The 20,542-nt window shown below is 38.7% G+C and overlaps 1 protein-coding gene across 6 annotated transcripts in view; it reads right to left on the bottom strand.

Moving 5' to 3' along the window:
* MAGI2 (membrane associated guanylate kinase, WW and PDZ domain containing 2) overlaps positions 1-20,542 on the bottom strand; it is a 764,477-nt gene that overhangs the window by 251,323 nt on the left and 492,612 nt on the right. For all 6 annotated transcript variants that reach the window (XM_064444109.1, XM_064444078.1, XM_064444093.1 and 3 more), the window contains exon 4: positions 3,455-3,670. In XM_064444109.1, the coding sequence (XP_064300179.1) occupies positions 3,455-3,670 (216 nt within the window). The remainder of the gene's footprint in view (positions 1-3,454; positions 3,671-20,542) is intronic.

The raw sequence follows: 20,542 nt of genomic DNA, 5'->3' as shown, positions 1-20,542 counted from the left end.
AGGAGACTGACTTAATTCTCTCCAGACACAAACGGCAACAGCAGTGAAAACTGAATGTCTGACAAGCAGGTTGCAATTTGACCAAAAGTCTTTTTACCTCTTGTCAGAGCGTCAGTTTTGCAGAAATCATTCATTTCAATGAAGTGTCCATCAGGAAAGGCTTTTCAGGTGCAAGATGTCTTGCCCAAACCAGTGAAAGGCAGAGACCCAACCTAGAGTAGCCAGAAGTCCATTATTGTGGGCAATTGCAATAGGTATGAGAAATGCAGCACTAACTCTAGACTTGACCATCTTAACAGCTGATCTATAGATTGTGTCTCTCATATGCTGCTTGGCAAATGGCAGAATTCTCATTTAAATTTAGTGATCTAAGTTCCTGTGCAGCTGTAGGCTGAATTAAGCATTTTAGGTTGCAGAGGTGATACCCTAAAATGGGTATCTGAAACACCTACACTTTCCTTCTCTTTGGAATTGCCTTTTTCTCCTTTCTTTATATAAAGAGAGGAGAGACAAGTAGACAAAAGTTAAGGTATTTAGACATATAATTTACTGAAGTTGAATGAGATAAATCCCATCTCCCAATTAATACTACTCTGTTGTGAGAGAACTTGATCCAGGATGAAGAACTGAGAGTGCTCCATTCTAAAGTGACCAAAAACCTCATCCTAAAGAAGTGAGAAGGCTTCCTGTTGGGTTCTGAGCTGAGGACAGGTGACAAAAATCAGAAAAAATAAGCACATTGGGCAGCACAGACTAGCAAGAAGACAATTACGGAGCACTGTTGAAGATCTCCAGTCTGTCCAAATACAATTATCCAGGGGAAATCTGATGGCCTATGATGCAAGGTTTGTGCAAGTGAATTAATGAAAAATTGATTCCTACTAATAAAGTTCAACCAATGCACAGATTATCTTGACAGGCACTGAAAAGTGGTCTGAAAAATCAGACCAAAAACACAAAGATCTCTGCAACTACAAATGTTGCTTATTGGTGTGATAAAGACAGGTTTATTTTCTTCAGATTCATCTTAGATCTGTTACTATTTCACCTTAGCAATCCTAGGGGTTACAGCAGTCCTTTGCCTTGCCAGCACTCTGACACCTTTGGGACTTAATAAGTCCTTAAGTTGCTGAGCATCTATAAAAAACGCATCAATGTTTTGGATGTACCAAGAGTCCTATATTTACTAAAAGACTCCCATTAGAAGTGAGGCATTTAAAACAGAACACATTTTCTAAAAGAGCTGGAAGTAACAAATATCCTCCCTTGGTTGCTTCTTTATAAAAACTTTGTTGCTCCCTCCAACAAGCATTTTAAAAGGAAAAGAAAAAAAAAAATTCTGGTTTTCCTGATTGTTTTAAGACACAAACTACAAATGCACATGTATTTGAGAGGTAGCTAAGCCTCTGTCAGCTCACAGAGAAAATGACTGCAGTAACAGGGTCCGTGGGAGCTACACTGCCCAACAAAGGCAACACAGCATGTATGTACAGAGCTGCTTTGCTACAATCCCCAAAGTCCTCAATCAGTGTAACTGAACAACAAAACCCTGCTTATGAAACCATGAGAGCCAACACAGGCACTGCTTGTTCTGCTGGCCACACCTACAGGAATTACTTTGTGGGGGGCGAGGAGGGAGTGGAGGGGGCTGTCTTACACCAACGCTCATGTATTTCATTTTGTAACAGAGCACATACCAGTGTCTGTTTCTTGGGTGCTGCCTAGACATCGTTCACATAGAATTTGCCTGGGAGAAGCAAATCATAGGTATACGATGCAAGGAGAAAAGCAGATAAACATTGCCTCTTGCTCCAGTTTGAGCTGAAACATATTGCCCTGGAAATTGCTCCTCAGCAATGGACTGTTGTGTGGCACTTTTCAAATAACTGCAAGGAATGATCTTTCTAATGATTTCTACAATACACATCAGAGACCAAATCCTGCCTTTGCCTCTTTAGCTGTGGAAGTATCCTGGCAACAGAGACAGTGCTGATGTTTTATGTAAGGATTTCTGGGCTTCATCCTTTTCTGCTTAGCTGTGTAGGAAAGGCACTAAGCATCAGAACATTGCCAACAGATGCAGTGTTGTGTGGAAGGGATGAGCAAGGCTCATACAGCATGTGATGGCGATGTCCAGGGAGTAATGCTGCAGCCCTTTGGTGAGCTGAGAGGGGAGGATGAGGTCCAGTCTAACCCCCCCACTCCCTGCTGCCCCCTTGTACTCGGGGATGGATTCTGCACAGGGATTTCCCCTTATTTGTAATGTTAGGCAACAACAACAGAAAAGCATGTGGCAAATACACCCTTGATGGGAAGATATTAAATTCCATATACTTCCTAGTGCAGTAGGAGGAAAAAAAAGTATAGAATCTGCAGTATGAACATCCTTTTTACAGCGCTTAGAAGATTAGATAACGGGATTTTTGTTTCACATTAACCTATATATTTAGCAAACTTGCAATATTCCATTTTATCTTCTCATCCGTATGATTCTCACTACAGACTTATTCTTCAATAATTTGTTTCTGAGTTTTTAAGTTCACCAAGAAGGATTCACAGAGTTATTTCTCAGAGAGGTATAAACATCTGAATCTTTCAATTTCCTACTTGAACAACAACAAAAATTTTTAAATGATATTTCAGAATAAAAGTGTTTAAGCACTGTAAAATGATGACTTGCTGAAGGGGAAGCTGATCACTTGCTTGGGAAAAGGCTGCAGTGCTCTCAAGATACCAGTCAGTATCTTGAGCCCCTTTTTTTTCTGAAGAACTATGATCCAAGGGGTAACTCAACAGCTGCCTTTTAGGACTAGATATCTGAAACCTTTATCAGCTTTATGGAGGCTCTGGAACACTGCCAAAAAGGGTCCTTCATGATAGTACTGCCAGCTAAGCTGCATCGGCACTCCCACAAATTTGTTAATATGATGACAACTTAACTCTTCCACAATACTGCTAAGATTTCATAACAATTTACAAAAGTTCACTTCATAATGTAGTGAACTCTTTTGTGAGTATCATCATTTGAGAAAAAGGAGACCTGAAACACAGAGACTAGATTCATTTGGCCAAACTACAGTTCTCTAGACTCCCTCTATAGTCAACGGAGAGAAATAGGCACTTGTGATTGATCTCCTAACCTAGAAATCTAAAACAGGTCACATGAACTGTATTCAGAAAGTAGATATTTTTCCCTTTGGTTTATAAAGAGGGTTCAAAGTGACTAGTTCAGAGACAGATATCTTTATGGTAGCTGAGGTAAGTGAGACGATTCCCAGAAATGGAGGTTAAATAATTTGGTTTAGGCTTGAGAGAAATCCTATTACTCAGGATTCCTTGCTTTCAGACTTGAAAGAACATCCTTACCTGAACATGCATGTGTTCAGTAACTGAGGGTAACTGAGGATTCTGTGAATAACAGAAACGCATTGCAAAGTAAGAAGGAAGAACAGACCTGGAGTTACTGTCACATCATTTCCATTGACCACAGGTCTTTCTTCCTCTTCTTCTTCTGGTGGTTCAATACCCGCCTTCTCCATATTGCTCACCGACTTATTTCTTTTGCGTTTGCCTTCAGCCCCGGGAGTGGCACCTGGGAGGATCTGATCTGTTACATTTAGCAGCAATGGAGCTGGTTCTGCTGGAGGCTTCGGAGTGCCGTAATAGTTGTCTGGAAAGAAAAGAAAAAGAATAACACATGAATTTGCAGAAATACATATGCTGCTGCTTCTTCTTTTGGCTTAGAGTAAGGGGATTATGTGAGGTAGGATCTGATTCATCAGCTAATATAAAGACTAGTTCAAAATATTTTCTGTGAAGGTAAATATTCACCATTCATGAAAGGGTAATTAGTTTTCTTGATGGTAGCACTAGTGATCAAATCATGCTCACAAGCATATACCATATTAACACTTCCTGAGACTTCAACAGGCAAGTTAACATTCCTCTCATCCAAATACCTGACAAAAAGGCAGCATAACGGAGCTGTTTTCTTATTTCAAATCATTAGTTAGGACAAATTAATTTTGTAATATTTATGTCACAATACTAGAGTTTCTGAAAGATCAAAAGGACCATAAAAGTATTGGTTATCCACTATGTTATGTCATTTTCACACACCGCAAAATTCTCTCACCTGCTTAGAAAGTAAATAATCATTCAAGGACTCAGAGATTTGCAGTTTTCTGCAATGCTTGCACTATCTCATTTTTCATATCTGTTGAGTTTTTGCTTTTCATGAGCAAAGCTCCAGATTTGTAATAGCTACTGTTAATATATTTTCAAAGAAAGTTGAAACCTTATGCTTTAGGGCTTAAAATTATCTCAAAGTACTAAGGAATTCTGAGAAGATTTAAGGTGGCTGACAGATTACCCCTCTGTTTGTCTCTCATGAAATTTCTGGCAACTTCTTCTGAATCATCTAATTTCTGTCAGAAGGATTATTAGATTAGATGGACCATGATCTGATCTTTTCTCTCAATATCTGTATATTTGCATTTCTAGCCCATCTGGTCTCAAAACTGGTTTCTTTCTGATACCTCAAATTTGTCTTAAAAATATGGTTAAAAAGAAAATATAACACTAATAAAATAACAGAATATTAAACATATTAGCAAGTCCTCTCTAGAAGCAAATATAAAGAGTAATATAAGCCATAAAAATAAGAACATGATATTTATGCAGTTATCTTATTTTCACCTGAAAGTTGCATTGAAGGGCAGAGAACATGATGCCTTACAAGTAGATTTCCAGCAGTTTTATGGGAAACTAAAAATACTGTCCAGCTCTGAGAAACTTTCCAATGAAAAAAGCACCTATGTAAGGATATGAAGTTGCTGAAGATATTTGTAGACCGTATGGCCATTTTTTAATCCTTATCCCAAAATTTAGGGCTTCTGCACAACCAAGTAATAGCAACAACTTGCAAGAATTATTCTAACCACATACGAGTGTGACACAAATAAAGAAATATGTTGTATCTGCACCGTAAACCATCATAAGATGCATTTTGCTGGCAGAGTAAAAATTGTTTCTGGTACTAGTATTACTGTGTGTTTCCAATGAATTACAATGTTCAGCTGCACGACCACCTCAATACAGGCAAGTAATGAGCAGTGTTGCAACTACTGAATACTCTATGAATTTTTCACAGAGGTTTAGAAGAATGATATTCATAGTAGATGTTTCTGTAATTGTAATACACTAGAAAAATTTACTGTGTTAAACAGCCCTCGTACTCACTCTGGACTTAGGGACAGCAGAATGAAAAACTGACTCACTGAAGATTTTCTTTTGACTTTTTGTGATGGTAGCAGGTTTAACGCAGAACCCCAACGCCAGTAGGGTTATGAGTTGTGCCTTTGTATGGCTGCCTGTGCCTTGCCCTCCCGCAGTCTGCAGGAGTTCTCTCTGACTCCCCGGGTTAAAGCAGGGGAGCAGGCTTTGGGGTCTAAATGGGGAAGGGAAATAAACCTACATTGATCCACTCACAAAACTGTACCTCCAAAATATGTCAAAATCAAATCTGGTCACAGTCAAACTTCTAAGCTCTGACAGTGCAGGGTGTTTTGAGAGAACCTGAAACCTGACATTCCTGAAGGCAGTGTCAGTTGGAAGTCTACTTTTATATTTCTTTAAGAATGTTACCTTTATTGGTGAGATTGCATACCTGAAATAGCACATATTTTGAAAAAAGGATTCCTCAATTTAAAAAATTCCTCCCTGACGTGAGCCATTTTACCAGTCTGAAAGTTAATCAGTGCCACAGATACCTTAAGCTTCACCAAATTTGTGAAGTGTGCACTGATTTCCACTGTTTTCATAAATATCAGCACACAAATCCCAGGGTTATAGGTCCAGCCTGATACAAACCGTGAAACCAAAAGTGCAGTACTCTGGCTTTTTTTCCTTTGCTCTTAGCTTTGCCATTGTCATCCAAAATTGAGTGCAGTAGTAATTAGCAGTAATGTTAATATCCTGAACAGATAAGATGTTTTAAATGAAGGAACAAGAAAAAGACATGCTCGTTCTATTTTTGGATATTAAACTCTTTTTCACTTTGACTGACTGTATGCGTTAGTGGGAGGCAGAGATAAAAGTCATAACAAAAAATTGCTATGACTATCACATATATGAAAACATAAAAACAAAAATGCCTTTATGACTAGGAGCCAAAGAGGATTTCACTCTTTCAGTTTCAAACTAAAATTGCGGTATAATTTCCAAATTCTGTTCTTTAACATAACATGTTATGTGCTTTATGATCCGGTAACCATTGATTTAAAAGTGAGTTTTACAATACTAGTTGCTATCACCTACATACCTACCTATATATCTATCCGTCCTCAATTCAAATATAGGCATAAGCAGTGCAAATAAAAATAAGAAACTGTTCCAAAGATATTGATGTCATCAGTGCATCATAGAAATGGTGAAAAGAATCCATATATTCCAAAGGAAAAAATATATAGGATGAGAGACCCAGCCATTTCAATGAAGGAGCGATATTCCATTAAAGAAAAATTAGAATCAATGTAAACTGTATCTGCTATCAGAAAGTTTCTCAGTGGCTTGAAATTCCTTGCCTAAGCCTTAGAGCTACTGGGAGATTCTCTCACAAAGCCTCAGGAATTGTATCTGGGCATAATAAAGAGACTAAATGTTTAAAATCCATAACTTTTGTTGCAATGATGTTTGCAAAGTCTCTGATAAAAACTGCTCTTTTTCACCTTGCTTGGTTCAAGGCGTTACTTTTGAAACACTAATCATAAAGTACTGGAATTCAGCTTCCTGTAGGTACAAAAAGCACACCAAATAAATAACTTCAATTGTATTAATTAAAAAAAAGAAGGAATTAATAATAAAGAAGAACACTTACTGAAAGAAAACACAAATCCTGTGCTCATTGACAGTCAAAAACCCCAGCAGTTTTGAGCTTTAAAAAAACAGGAATGGGGCACAAAGCAGAAAACACCTTTATAGCACTACACAAAATCACACAGTGCCCTCCCTTTCATATACTGCCTGCTGTTCTGGTACTTGCCTCTCAAAAATTACATGGGGGGACTAACGAAGGGCAATTAAAGCTTGGAACTGCTTAAATTGATTTAGAGTTTTCAGCTCAGAAATGGGACAACTGAAGGGGGATATGGCAGATATGTATAAAATCAGGAGAACCCTGGGAAAGTGCCTAGAAAATAAATGAATGGATGCTTGGCTTCTCACTACATGAGAACAAGAGGATGCCCAATGAAATTAGCAGGTTTAAAACAAGCAAAAGAAGTGGGTTTTTTTCACACAGCATAAAAGAATAGTGGAATTCACTGTCAGATGCTGCCAGTATCATAAATACAGTCAAAAAGCAATTAGACAAAGTCACAGAGAAAAAACGCATGAAAGCCTGTTAAGTGTAAAGGTACAAATTCTGAATCAAGAGACTTGTGGGGCACAGAATGCATCTCTCCATGCCTTCCCTGTTCTTATATTTTTTGCTTTAACATCTACCAAGGGGGAGGAGTAGAGACAGAGTACGGGACTACAGTTTCCCTTGGTTTGACTCAGTGCAAATGCTCTTTTACTCAGGTGCCTCCTCGTTGTACTTGAAAAATTTGTGCATACTCCTCTGCCACCCTGCACAAAGTCAAGAGGTCAGTTTAAGCCAGCAGAGCTTAAGCTAAACTCTTTACACTGGACCTGACTAAAAGCCTTCACGCAGACAGGCAGTGCAGACCAAGTATTTAATTGGAGAAAACCCACCGCTGCTTAATACATTTTGCTTCCGTGTCTGATTGCCTCAATGCTCCCAGCCTCTTTCCGAGTGCAGCTGAACACTGAAGATGGTCTAACCCAACCAGTTTGACTCTGCTGCCAAAATGGATTGGAAGCCATAGCACAGTTACAATTGCCAAGTATGTCTTGCCACCCCCAAGCTGTATGCAAAGGTCTACCTGATTCTGCAAAGAGTGTGTCAGAGAAAATTACTGGGGAGGTTAGCCCTGATGACAGAGACCACATCAGGAAACCAGAAATTCAGAAGAAGCAGAAGAAGGAGAAAATGAGGACAAATCAGCTATTTTTTACTTAAGCTGAGCTCAGCTATGTCAGGAAGTAGTAAGGCTTGTATTTTTTCGATGAGGCGTTTGATGATAAACTCGCTTTCTGAGAAAAAGTAAGCCCTTATGGAAGAAAAAAAGACAAAGCATTTGGGTGGTAGCAAGGAAACAGAAGAATCATGCAGAAATGATAACAAGACTCAGATCTGGTGGCGGTCACTATACCGTTGTGCTTGACACACACTGATCCCAATTACTGGAAGCAGTTATAAATGTATCTCCCACAATGTTGTGCTCCACTTTGCACTACATCGCAGGGGCTGGCCTCACTGAACAGTGTCACCACTGGTGCCCCCAGCCTCTCTCCCCTTCTGTGAGGAAAGAGCCCAAAATGCAGCATAGAGCGGACATGTCCACTTTTCATCCTTCCGCACAGGGAAGGGAGAGGAAGTGCTTTTTGCCAGGTCTGCATCCCTGGCTGTGGACAAGGACGTACTCCCTGAGCTCCTGGACTGGCCAGCCTGCACCATCAGACTGTGGAGGAAGGGGGTTATTGCTAGGAGCGTCCTTGGGTCCTGAAGCTTCACTGATATTTTCTAAGAAATGAAAAAGTCTAGTTTAAAAATGTAAGTACTATGAAAAGTTAAAAGTGGTGCTGACGAATTAGGAAATTTTAGTAAGAATGAACAATCATATAGAAAATGAGAGGTGTGCCAAGCCAAAAGCTTTTAATATGAATCCTTCCAACTATGGTGTGACTCAGATTCTGAGCCCAGAATGAGACACACATTCCTTTTCACGCTTATTTTTAGAGTGTGATGAAATAATACCCATCTATGAAGACACCCCTGCTTCTGCTTATTCAGCACCCTCATTTAGATCGATCTGTCTGTACTGTTTATACAACTTTGAATTGCTAAAGTATCAGTCAAAATTGTGTGAGTCAGCCACAACTCTAGGAAATGAAACACAAACCTTATTTTTCAGTTATTGCAACAATAACTACAAACATTATGATGAATGTTAAATCTCTACATGTTGCTTTTGTAGTCACTCACTACTGATAATAAATTAAGGGGAAAGTACTATGAAGTCTAATTCCTGAATGGATATGTTACATTTGATATTTTAACAGCTCACTAACAAATACATATGGAAAAATAATGGATTGCAATGGCATACAGAGTTTTAGTTAGGCAGAAATTAGCTTAGTTTTTAATAAAAATCATAATGTGAATAAATGCAAAGATTCTATTATCTGATTCCAAGATTTTGTTCTTTGATTCAAAGATGATAGCTGCATTTGTTTATGACTAGAGACCTATTGCATACATCAAAAAGTATCTGTTTATAATCTATGTCTGTTTATAATCAATGTCCACATGTCCAGATGGAGACCAGTGACAAGTGGTGCCCCTCAGGGGTCTGTATTGGGACCAGTATTGTTTAATATCTTCATCAGTGACACAGACAGCGGGATTGAGTGCACCCTCAGCAAGTCTGCAGACAACACCAAGCTGAGCGGTGCAGTGACATGCCTAAGGGACAGGATGCCATCCAGAGGGAACTGGACAAGCTGAAGAGGTGAGCCTGTGAGAACCTCATGAGGTTCAGCAAGGCCAAATGCAGGTTCCTACCCCTAGGTCGGGGCAAACCCCAGTAACAATACAGGCTGGGGGATGAAGGGATTGAGAGCAGCCCTGCAGAGAAGGACTTGGGGGTACTGTTGGACAAAAAGCTGGACAGGAGCAGGCAATGTGCTGTCACAGCTCAGAAGGCCAACCGTATCCTGGGCTGTATTGCTAGAAGTGTGGCCAGCAGGTCGAGGGAGGTGATTCTGCCTCTCTGCTCCACTCTGGTGAGACCCCACTGCAGTGCTGCGTCTGGGGTCCTCAGCACAAGAAGGACATGGAGCTGTTGGAGCGGGTCCAGAGGAGGCCACAAAAATGGTCCGAGGGCTGGAGCACCTCTCCTGCGAGGACAGGCTGAGAGAGTTGGGGTTGCTGAACCTGGAGAAGAGAAGGCTCCAGGGATACCTTTCAGTATTTAAAGGTGGCTTATTAGAAAGATGAGGACAATCTCTTTTTGGTAGGGCCTATTGTGATAAGACAACAAAGACGTGTAGACACAGCACTTCAGGACATGGTTTAGGAGACATGGTAGTGTTGGGTTGATGGTTGGACTTGATGACCCTAGAGGTCTTTTCCAACCTTAATAATTCTATGATTCTATACTTTAAAACTGAAAAAGCCCTGTCTCAAAATTCGTACAACCATCTGATAAAATTCCCAAAGAGGAAAACAGTACATAGACATTGTTCAAACATAATTAGTGATGTATTTTAACAAAATTCAAGACAATTACCACCTCCTTAAGGAAGTCTAACAAACTTCTTTTCACCCACTCATGCTGAGTGAGTAATTTATTTTGACGGGTGACTATACTATAATGAGGGCTTTTTTAATCATTTCTGTAAGGTTGCGTGAGCAGATTTTGTTCTTTGGTTCATACATTTTGAAGACCATTTTGCAGTGCTGCTTGATGGATCAAAGTTGCAGAACTCTTAGTGTGGTGCCAAAGTAAGTGGAATTAAAAAATGAAGCTTTCTAAAGCCTTTAGATTTTGGATTTACATTGATACTATCTTCACTCATGATCTTGTGTCATTAAGGTGGCAAAGAGGCCAGGAAAGGTTGTAGTTCAGATTTCTCAGAATTTAGGGAAAAAATGTTATTAACTGTAGATTTGTGACTATGCTTTCCAACAACAGGTCTTAACTTCTATTGTGTTCTCTGAAATATTTACAAGCAAAGTTATACTTTTACTAATATCTTTGCTGCTACTTTTAGTTTCTCTACTTTCAGCCCAAGACTGAAGATCCCAGAGAAGTTTTTGCCCTTTTTTTCTAAAAGTAAGCATTTTACTCCAGACTCCTTTGTTCTCTGAGCCTCACTGTTACATTAATGTCTGAATTAAAAATACAAATTAAAATTTATTTACTTTGGGAGTGCTGTCAGAATGAGTTACACATGATATACAGAACTAATTCTATACTTGTTGGATATAGAAATCCCCAGGGCTACTTGTTATAAAGCGTGTTTTTCACCGTTGCTATTTTCTAACTCTATTGGGCTTTAGATATGGCTAAAGCTACTCAAAAGGAATATTTTCTGGAGATCTCAGGGTTCTGATAGAACAGAGGGGTCAGAGTTATTGCCTGTGAATTCCCAACAAATACTTGAGCATTTTCTGGCTGGGGCTGTCCAGCTGTTTTCCAGAGGCAGGGAGATTTTTGATGCCTTGTGTTGCTGCGACTCTTCCCCAGGCAGAATTCTCATTGGGGTTGGTCTCTGCAGCTTCTGCTAACAGACATTAGGCATATATGCTAACTTCTGTGTCAACTAATGACATTTTAATAACTGGCTTCAGGACTGTCTATTCATCTACATTAAAATTAAATCACTAATTATAGCTGCATTTTTTTGCCCAAGAGTGTTCTGGCCCCCAATGAATGCAATAGCAGAGGAAGTTTCTAAATTCACAATTCACAGATGGGCTATCAAACCTTCCAACATGACAGACGTGCTCTTTTACTGTTGGACCCCAACTGCCCCCAGTTAGAATCTCTCTTTTCCAGACAGACTGGGAAAGACTGTAAAAGTACAGAGATATGAGTTTGTTTTAATTTCTAAACTGGTATTTTTCAAGATAAATATTAGTAGCAAATCAATTTTTGTAACTGTAAGGTACTGATAGAGTATATCAGATCTGCATAGGGGATGACCTACAACAATTTCAATTTTCAGAAATTTTGAAGACCCCAAAATTAAGGCATGCAAAGTTAATTTTAATTTTTAAAAATATTTTCCTCAGAGATGCCAATTCATGCTTTAGTGTATTTTAGAGAGTTCAGACTCTTAAGTTTTCTTCAACTTCCATTTTACATAGCTGCTTTTTCTTTTAACCAAGGTATTATTCTTTTTTTTATTTTTTTTTTTAAAGTACTAGGGTGGTTTTATCCTATAAATACTCTGCATTTCTTAGATTTTGTTAATTAATCTTTTAGATATTTGCAGTAATCCATCTACAAATTTAGGCATGTACACAACACCAATCCCGAAAAATTCTGTGTAAGAGTACAAGAAGCAAGTAGAAAGAACAGTTTCACCTTTACAGAATCAGATACTTTAATTCCTGCCAAGACCAAACCATGTGAGGAGACAACCCTCTTGAGCACTAAATCTCTCACAGTTGGGAAATAACAGTTCTCCCATTAGGCGTGGGAATCCCATGGGTTGAAGGTGTAAATACATTTCAGATAAAGTAACTAGAAACCATTCAGCCTAAGTCCAGGTGGAGGTGACTATGGAGAGGGAACTGTCTTGCTATAAGATTCCTCAAAGATTAAGGTCCTGACCTTATTTCTCCCAAATATTCTTCAAGTTTGTACTTCTCTCTGAGAAGCAGAACAAATCAATTTTAGATAATGACCTAGAAGAAAGATGACTGCTTATCAGATGCAGCAGTGTGCTGCACGCACTGCACATCATCACAGATCTTCCAACCACCAGCAAATATGAAATGACTTTTAGCTTTCATGTTTTGATCTTATACTGAGCACTGCATACCAGAAGTGAAAAAATCTAAATAGGGCTCTTTAAAAGGCTACTCTTGTTTAAGGAAAATCATGGACAAAGGGACAGGAATTAATAATTAATACAAAAGGGCATTTGGATTTCACAAGCAAGAATCACAGTGGTATAAATGCAGGATATTAAAACAAGACTGTGCAACAATAGAGTTCAATAAACACATTAGTAACTATTTTATAGTATTTTGCACATTTTAAAGCAATTCAGTTGTCTGACCTCATCTTCTAAAAAGCAGTCCTACAATCTGAAACCTCTACTTCCCCATAAAAGAGACACGGTTCAATTCCTAAGCAGTATATTCTTTGCTGCAGCTAGGCAGAGATACCAAGATACTTCTTTCTACAGCACATATATATTTTTTGTTGTGAGCTGGCTGTTGTCTGAACTCAGCCCTTGAGTAGTCACTTGTCATTGTGTCTGACCCTCAAATGATAAAGGAGAGTGGGTTTTTAACTCATTTCACTTTTGCTGCTTAGAAGCTAGGTGTCTAGTTTAAAGTCATCAGCTCCCTGCCCACCTACCCTGGGTAGTGATTTTAGGTGAGACAAACTGACCTCTGGAAGTGTACACGTTTTTGGCTGCTGACCTAACAAGAAGGTCCAGACACCTTTTAGATGGCTAAGGAAAGATGACACTATTCAGACCTTTAATAACCAAGGTCCCAACACACTGAATCATGCTGTTGCTTTCTGCCATCATTTAAAGCTTTAGGCTTAACAAACTGTAAGGTTGCCTACTTCCTTTGAACTCCGATTTTTTATAGTTTATACATTATGGCTAAGGTTCTTGTAGAAGTAGTCCTTTGCCATATTAGACAATGGCTTGCAGCACACTCCCTTTTGACAGTAGAGCCTACGTGGTTTTACACCCTTACAGATGACCTGGAGAGTAAATATGAGAAAATACTAAGAGCATTTCTAGACAAAATTTTATCTAGTTTAGTCTGGGCCACAGAAGTGGATGTTTCTGAAGCTTCAGAAGGACTGAAAAAAACCAAGTGGATGGGAAGACATCACATTAGATTAAACTTATTATTGATAAATGCAAATCATGGAACCATCAGGTTGTAAAATTATTAACCTTTCTACTGCAGACAGCTCACTATACAGTAGCAGGTTCCTTCTGCTAAATAATAAGCAAATCTAGAACAATAAACTGGAAGGCAGCTTGTGGAAGGAATAGAATGGTGTATAATACAAATGTTCAATAGGGTGTTTAAGTACTTTGTTGCATACAGCGTTGGCCCATACCTTTTTAAGGAAAAAAATTACAGAAATAAAAGATGTTCTGAGAAAAGCAAAGAAATTTATAAACTTCCTATAAAGAAAATCAAATGTATTTCAGTTGTAACATAAGGTGGTAAAAAGGAAGGAATATAATAAAAGTAAATAAATACAAAATTTGATAAAATTAAAGATGAAAAATTGAAGTTCAGTGACAGGAAGCACCTGCATTCAAAGTTAATTAAACTGTAGAACTTCTGAAGTTCTGAGTTAAGTTTTGAGCCAAAAATGGGAATGAGTTTCAAGAACATACAGTTACTGTACCAGAAATTTTTGAGAGATTACACGCATGTTAAATCAATCCATAGCTGCTACAGATCTGTCTGAAAATGCTGTGTGTAGGGGAACAGGGACCAGGTGAAGTTTACTCAAAAATATATATTTTAGAGGTCTTATAGTCCTGACAGTTGCCTGATCCGTCTGTTGCCTGAGACAAGATACTGGACTAATGTCCCCATCCCTGGTTTGATCAGTACTGTGTTTCCTTTTTTTCATAGGAATTTAGGCTTATTTTGATAGCTGCATTTATAGACACCTTATAAAATTTCACAGTGGCATTTTCTCTGCGTTACAGTTGGAAACCTGTCTTCTCCAACTGCTTTGACAACGTCAGTAAGGCACTCTAGACTGTTAATTTCGTCTGACATCTTCTTCAAATTATTTTTTTGAAGAAAAAAGAGATCCCTGTAGTCAATGAATTTTTGCATTCATTTGTTCAAGCTGCTACCAGAGAAAGTTGTCTTGCCAATTGTAGAGTTATGTAGGAAATCTTTGCCTTATGCATCTAAAAAGGCATCTGCAGATTGCCCTGGATAGTCATCTTGCACAACGTGAATAAATCAAATGTTCCCTATTGGTTCTTCCCTTAAGGAGTTGTCAGAATAAGTAAAAGTATTTCTGAGAGACTCCCAGTAATTCCAGGTGAAGAAAATAAACAAAGAAACTTCCAATAGACCCAGAGAAAAAACTTCAAATTTTCATCAACAGAAGATTATTATTTTGCCACATTAATGTAAATCATCAAGGTTTTTTAAGGTAATTTGATGTTATAAATCCTAAATACTGAGCAATAACTGAAAATTTAATGGAGACTTTATGTTCCCATTTTCCCTTAAGCCAGTATGATATCTCTTTCTAACATAGCTTTTCTTTTACTCAGTTTGCTCTCCGCCACTTTGGTCCCAATATGACAGAGATATAAAGCTTTACTTTTCTCATGGGAGTACCAATGAGTTCTTGTGCTATAACAAGGAATTTTAGCTCCTCCGGAGTTCAGTTACTACATAAAGATGCATGATGATGCAATCCCCAGTCCTAAAAACTTGTCCTAAAAAACCACAACCTACCTGGGTTGTATCACAACTTTCAGCCAGGAGGAAAAAAAAAAAGGTCTAAAACCTAATTATTTTTGAGTCGTTCAGAAAAATTCAGATTATAAACAAACTAATAGGTATTGGGGAATGATGAAATTGATATTTCCTGGGCTGAGTTTGTCACATGTTAGTAGAAGATACTAGGGAGTAGTACCTGGAGACACTAGAGTAGGGAAAGAGGTAGTCTTGGTGTCTCTAACAAATGAATTTGGTCACACTTCAAGAGTCTTCTTGCTCCTAAACTATATAATCAGACCACTTCTGGCTTGCTGTTCTTCAGCTTCGTAGTGTCATTCTTCCTAAAGAAGGAATGGAGGATCACCTTCATCGAGTAGCTAGGGCACTCTCTCAGAGTGCAAGGTGAGACATTAAATAAACCCTGACCTTCCACTGCCTCTTTTCTTTGGCCACAAGGCTGTTAAGAAAGTGGCACGAGGCTATCAAGAAAGTGTCATCACCACCATGAGAGCTTGGGCGTTTTGCCGTGTGTCCAACTCATATTACACATTCTCTAAGCATGGATAGGACTGCTGTGGAAGTGCGTGGGATATAGGTGCTTCCCACTCATTTCTCAACTATGACAGAATTTAGACACAAATAGACACTTTGGTCCGAAGGCTATGGAGGTCTCTGTATGTACGGAACTGGAGAAATGCAGCAGCAATCTGTGCTGACTGAATTAAGTGTTACTGGAGACAATGGTCTACATTTTGCCCTTAATTTACACTAGAAAGATAGAACACAAATGGAATTTACACCACTGAGTGTTGCAGATCCAGCTGATCAACAGCAGAAAGAGCGGTTGTTAAGAGACGAAGAGAGCTTTCACTTTGTCTTTCTAAGATGACACTAATAATTGCCTGAAGGCAGTTAGACAAATAAGTAAAAACAGAGGTAGCGTAAATGAATTGTTATTCACCAGGTTGACTGTTTAAATAATTTCAACAGAAAAAAAATGTAGCAATAGCTGAAAAACCTGTGCTTTTTTTTTCCTCTGTCAAGGACAGCCAAATGTTTTTGATTTGTGGTCTGCACAGTCATTATAGATTGAAGCCAACATGCACAACTGTCCAAGTGTTTCTTATCTCTCTCTTTCTCATTGACACACTGTGTTGCCCCAGGCTACTTTTGGTTGGCTGTCCTTGTTTTGCTTGCCTGCATAATCTCTGATCCTAAAATCCTGTTCTGGGGTAAAAGACTTTTCTATTTTGTCATGGATACCTCTTGACTCTGCCCTGTGAGACTGTGGAAGCAACAAAGGGAATGAAATGCACAAACATCTGTCTCTGTGTGACTTTATTTTTGAACACTGAACCTGATAAAAATTCTCTGGTAATGCTAAGTGGTGGCCAGATCCTAAGGAAAAGCTAGATGGGTAGTGTCCAGTCTACATTGCTGTATGAAAAAAAACCCAAAACAACAAAACAAAAGCCCAAATCAAAACTCTGTTTGGTATATGTAAATTCTTTAGGTAAAATATGCATCTGTGAACAAAGGAATCTTCCAATCTGTAGTAATCTGTGTTTTAAAGACTGGTACAATTATACATGTTCCTTCTGTGAAAGAAAGAAGTCATAATCTCAAATTCTAAGTGTATCAAATGGCCTAATGTTTTAATTATAACAAAACCTTTACAGAAGACCTGTATTTTCCAGGACCTTTATTCCATCATGAAAATACCCTGCCACAGCCACAGATATCAAAGATCTGATTCTCCGTTCACATAAGCATGAATCAAATACTCACGGTGAAGTTAGTGGATTTACTGTGTTATGAAGGAGATGCAGAGTTCAAGCACTTAAAAAGTGCAATTCTGTGAAACAAAGGGGTTTGTGGGTTTTTTTGTGATCCTTGAGTATTTAATTATGACAGGATTCACCATATTTACTCTTGTAAATGGCAAATAATTTCTCTTTAATTTTCACTCAGGAAAGAAAATGGTTAGGAAGAGTCACAAAATAATAACAACCTTGAACAGTTATGCTACACTTCACATTTCAAACTGCTTCAGAAATATAAACCAATTAAGCTGTCATTATGATTTATGCTAAGGGAGACAAGAAATATATAAACAAAGTCAAACAGAGATGCAGGGCTCCAAACTACGGTTCTGTGAGTTACAAATCACAGAAACAGCTTAGGGACGTAGAGCACAGGGGACTGGGCTAAACTGGGAAGCGGAAGATAAAACCATGGAGCAGACTGAGTAATAGCTAATACATTATTACCTAGTTACTGGTGAATTGTCACTTCCATACGCAACCCGGAACACTTAAGTACACCACTTGGCTAAATAAGCATTATCATCTGTGCCATTCATCTCTGCAAACATCTATCGTTCATTAGCTCATTAATGACTTTCTTGAGATATCTGATTTACAATGCAATCACCCCTAGTAGATCTGTCTAAATTGATAACCAAAGGGCAATTAAAACCAGTACCCACACCAGATCATTAGATGATTTAAGGAGGAATATCTATGCTACGGGTTCCTTTTAAAAGTACATTGTTAACATTAGGACCATAAATGTTAATTAGAGTAATGACTTCATTCAGCAATTTCTTTTCTACGAGGCCATTTGGATCAGAATCCAGCTCCTCTGTTTGAAAGGGCAAGTTCTTTTTAATTAGGACAGCTACTCCATTGGCACTAGTAAGAAATGAGAGAAGAGATAAAGGTCTCACCCACCGGCATTTTTCCATTTTTTGTTTCTGTGTAGCATTCAGTATTTCAGAAAAAAAAACAATTTTATTAGAAAAAACCATTAAGTCTTCATTCTTTTAATGTTAATGTACATCTTTTACAAACATTTATTTGCAGCCCAGATATCCTCATATGGTCATTTTTAAGATAAATTTTCCTCCTTGCATGCTTGAGTGGGCAGTAGCTTTAGGTCATTGCTATTCCACTGGATCTTCCCCCTAAGGCAGGGGTCTGTGCCAGAGTGAGACTAGTTAAGAAAAAGCTTCAAAGACTATTTAATTTCAAGCCTTCTCTGCTTTTGTGCATCTCTCACCCTTCAATCATGCTCTGACCCTGTCAATGTACAAGCATGCAACTGGGAAAGGACGGGCTGCTCTTAGCAACGGTAATGCCCAGTGCCTTGCCTAGTGCTGACCTGAGCTTCGAAGCAAAGGGATTCTGATTTGAACCTGGAGAAATCAGAACAGGAACAGACAGAAGTAGCAAAAAAAGTATGGGGTAGGGAGAAAGATCAAGGAACACATGACTGTACTGAAAAGGCAGGAAACCCTTTTCCTCATCATTCTTGCCTAGACTGGAAAAGCTTACGAACTTTCCAAAGGCCACTGTCGCTTCTCCTTAAAAGTTGTGATGCATTATTACAGAGGGGGTTGGATTCTCATCAATTCAGTTCCTAGCAATATTTCCTCAATCTGTCCTTTTAACTGATGGGCATCTGTATGCACTGGGCATATGCTGTTACAGCTATTAGTGCCAGAGCATGGTCTTGAGTTGTCACTAAGATAAAGGCGTCAGGAAAGCACTGATGCGACAAGAAAAGATGTATCTACCTAGGCACAACAGGAGTTGTCTATAAAGGTACTGCTTTTAATTTGTACCCATGATTCTGGGATAAAAGGCAAAGAAGAGCCTACATTTCATGGCAGTGATGAGGCTGTAGTTACACATCTACTTCATGTATCAGGGCAGTAGGGTGCAAAGGCTGATCTTGCTACTCTTAGAAGCTCTGAATTACCATGCTGCTGCAGGTTCTGACACCCACAGGACACACTCCTGTCCCTGAAAGAATGAAGGAGGACTAGACATGACTGGGACTAGACATGGTAGCCAGTCTTCATCTAGTTGATAGGTACAAATTCCTTCTGGATTCTAGTGTCAAGCTCATGGTTAAATTATGTGTGCAAAAGCATGATGTATAGTCCCCTGCAGAAAGTAGTAACTAGCAGACAAGATAGGAATAACCTGTGGAGCAACCTATGTCCTCTCCACAGCAGAATGAATGGCAACTCATGCAGCCAGAGATGTGAAAATGTATATACATGTTATACACACACATATGGTAGTAATGTCATGCTTAAGCAAGATTTCTTATGCACCTACATGAGAGAGAGTTTTGAAAGTTCTTCTTACCTTGTCCCTAACTTAGTCACTATGCGGAGACATGGAGAGGCCCTTGAAGAACAATTTATTTAGGCAATATCAACAACCTCTTCCTAAGACAAAACAAAGCAAGGAACTCTCTTCCCATGACATAGATCCAGAACAATACTGCTGAAACTGATCTATAATCCTATAAATAACAACAAAGTTGAGTTCCTTATTTCTAAAAACAGTATATTCCTTGTTCATACTTATGGCCAGCTAACACTTGGTCCAATTTGTTTCTATGAAACACAATTATAGCAGTCCAAAATTGCAAAATTAATTATTTATTATGGAGCATGTCAAATTCTCCTCAGTTCTAAAGAGTTTTGATGGTATTGTGGCCAGTTGTTACAGCTAAACTTGAACCAGTATGTCTAAACAGCAAACTTCATAGAATGGCAGATTTGCCAAGTTGTAATGAAAATGTGATGCAGACATTGCCCCTTCTAGGGCACTACACATATTCTAACCAAAATTTATAGTAAATCAAAGAAATGTGTAGTTTCTACTATAAAATAAGTCAATGGTGTAAGCCCTGCTGTAAATGGTTCCCAGTGTCAGAAGATCAAAGGTGACACAGGCATGGAGAACGCACAAGAATGACATCCTCAGATAAAAGGCAAGATGAGCAGGCTGCAAGGAAAAACTTAGAGAGCTACTGTCAGTTCTGATTTTTAAGCTGAATGTCCCACATTAAAAGTGTCATTCAGAATTATCCTAAAAGTTGCTGCTGTGTGCCATTAAAGTGCTGTGTTATCACATACCTTGTCAGTGCTTCCCTACTACAAAGTTTTTGTGTTTTCTTTGGAAATGCTGAATTTCTATGCACTTCTTCTGTCCAGAAGAATGACATTTTCTGCTTTTACAGATGTCATTGTCACTATATTCACTAACCTTGCTGTGCAAGACCTATTTTTGTGTAAAGTTCCCGAAATAGCTTCTGGACTGCAGCAGTATTGCAAGTTTGGAACAAAATCCAAGGCTAGTGGAAGTTGTACCTGATCCCTGACCCTCACTGTCACCCTGTTACTGGACCTTCATCCTTATTGATGGT

Source organism: Phalacrocorax carbo, chromosome 1 (assembly GCF_963921805.1).
Source record: "Phalacrocorax carbo chromosome 1, bPhaCar2.1, whole genome shotgun sequence".
Lineage (NCBI taxonomy): Eukaryota > Metazoa > Chordata > Aves > Suliformes > Phalacrocoracidae > Phalacrocorax > Phalacrocorax carbo.
This window is presented reverse-complemented; position numbering and strand designations above follow the sequence as displayed.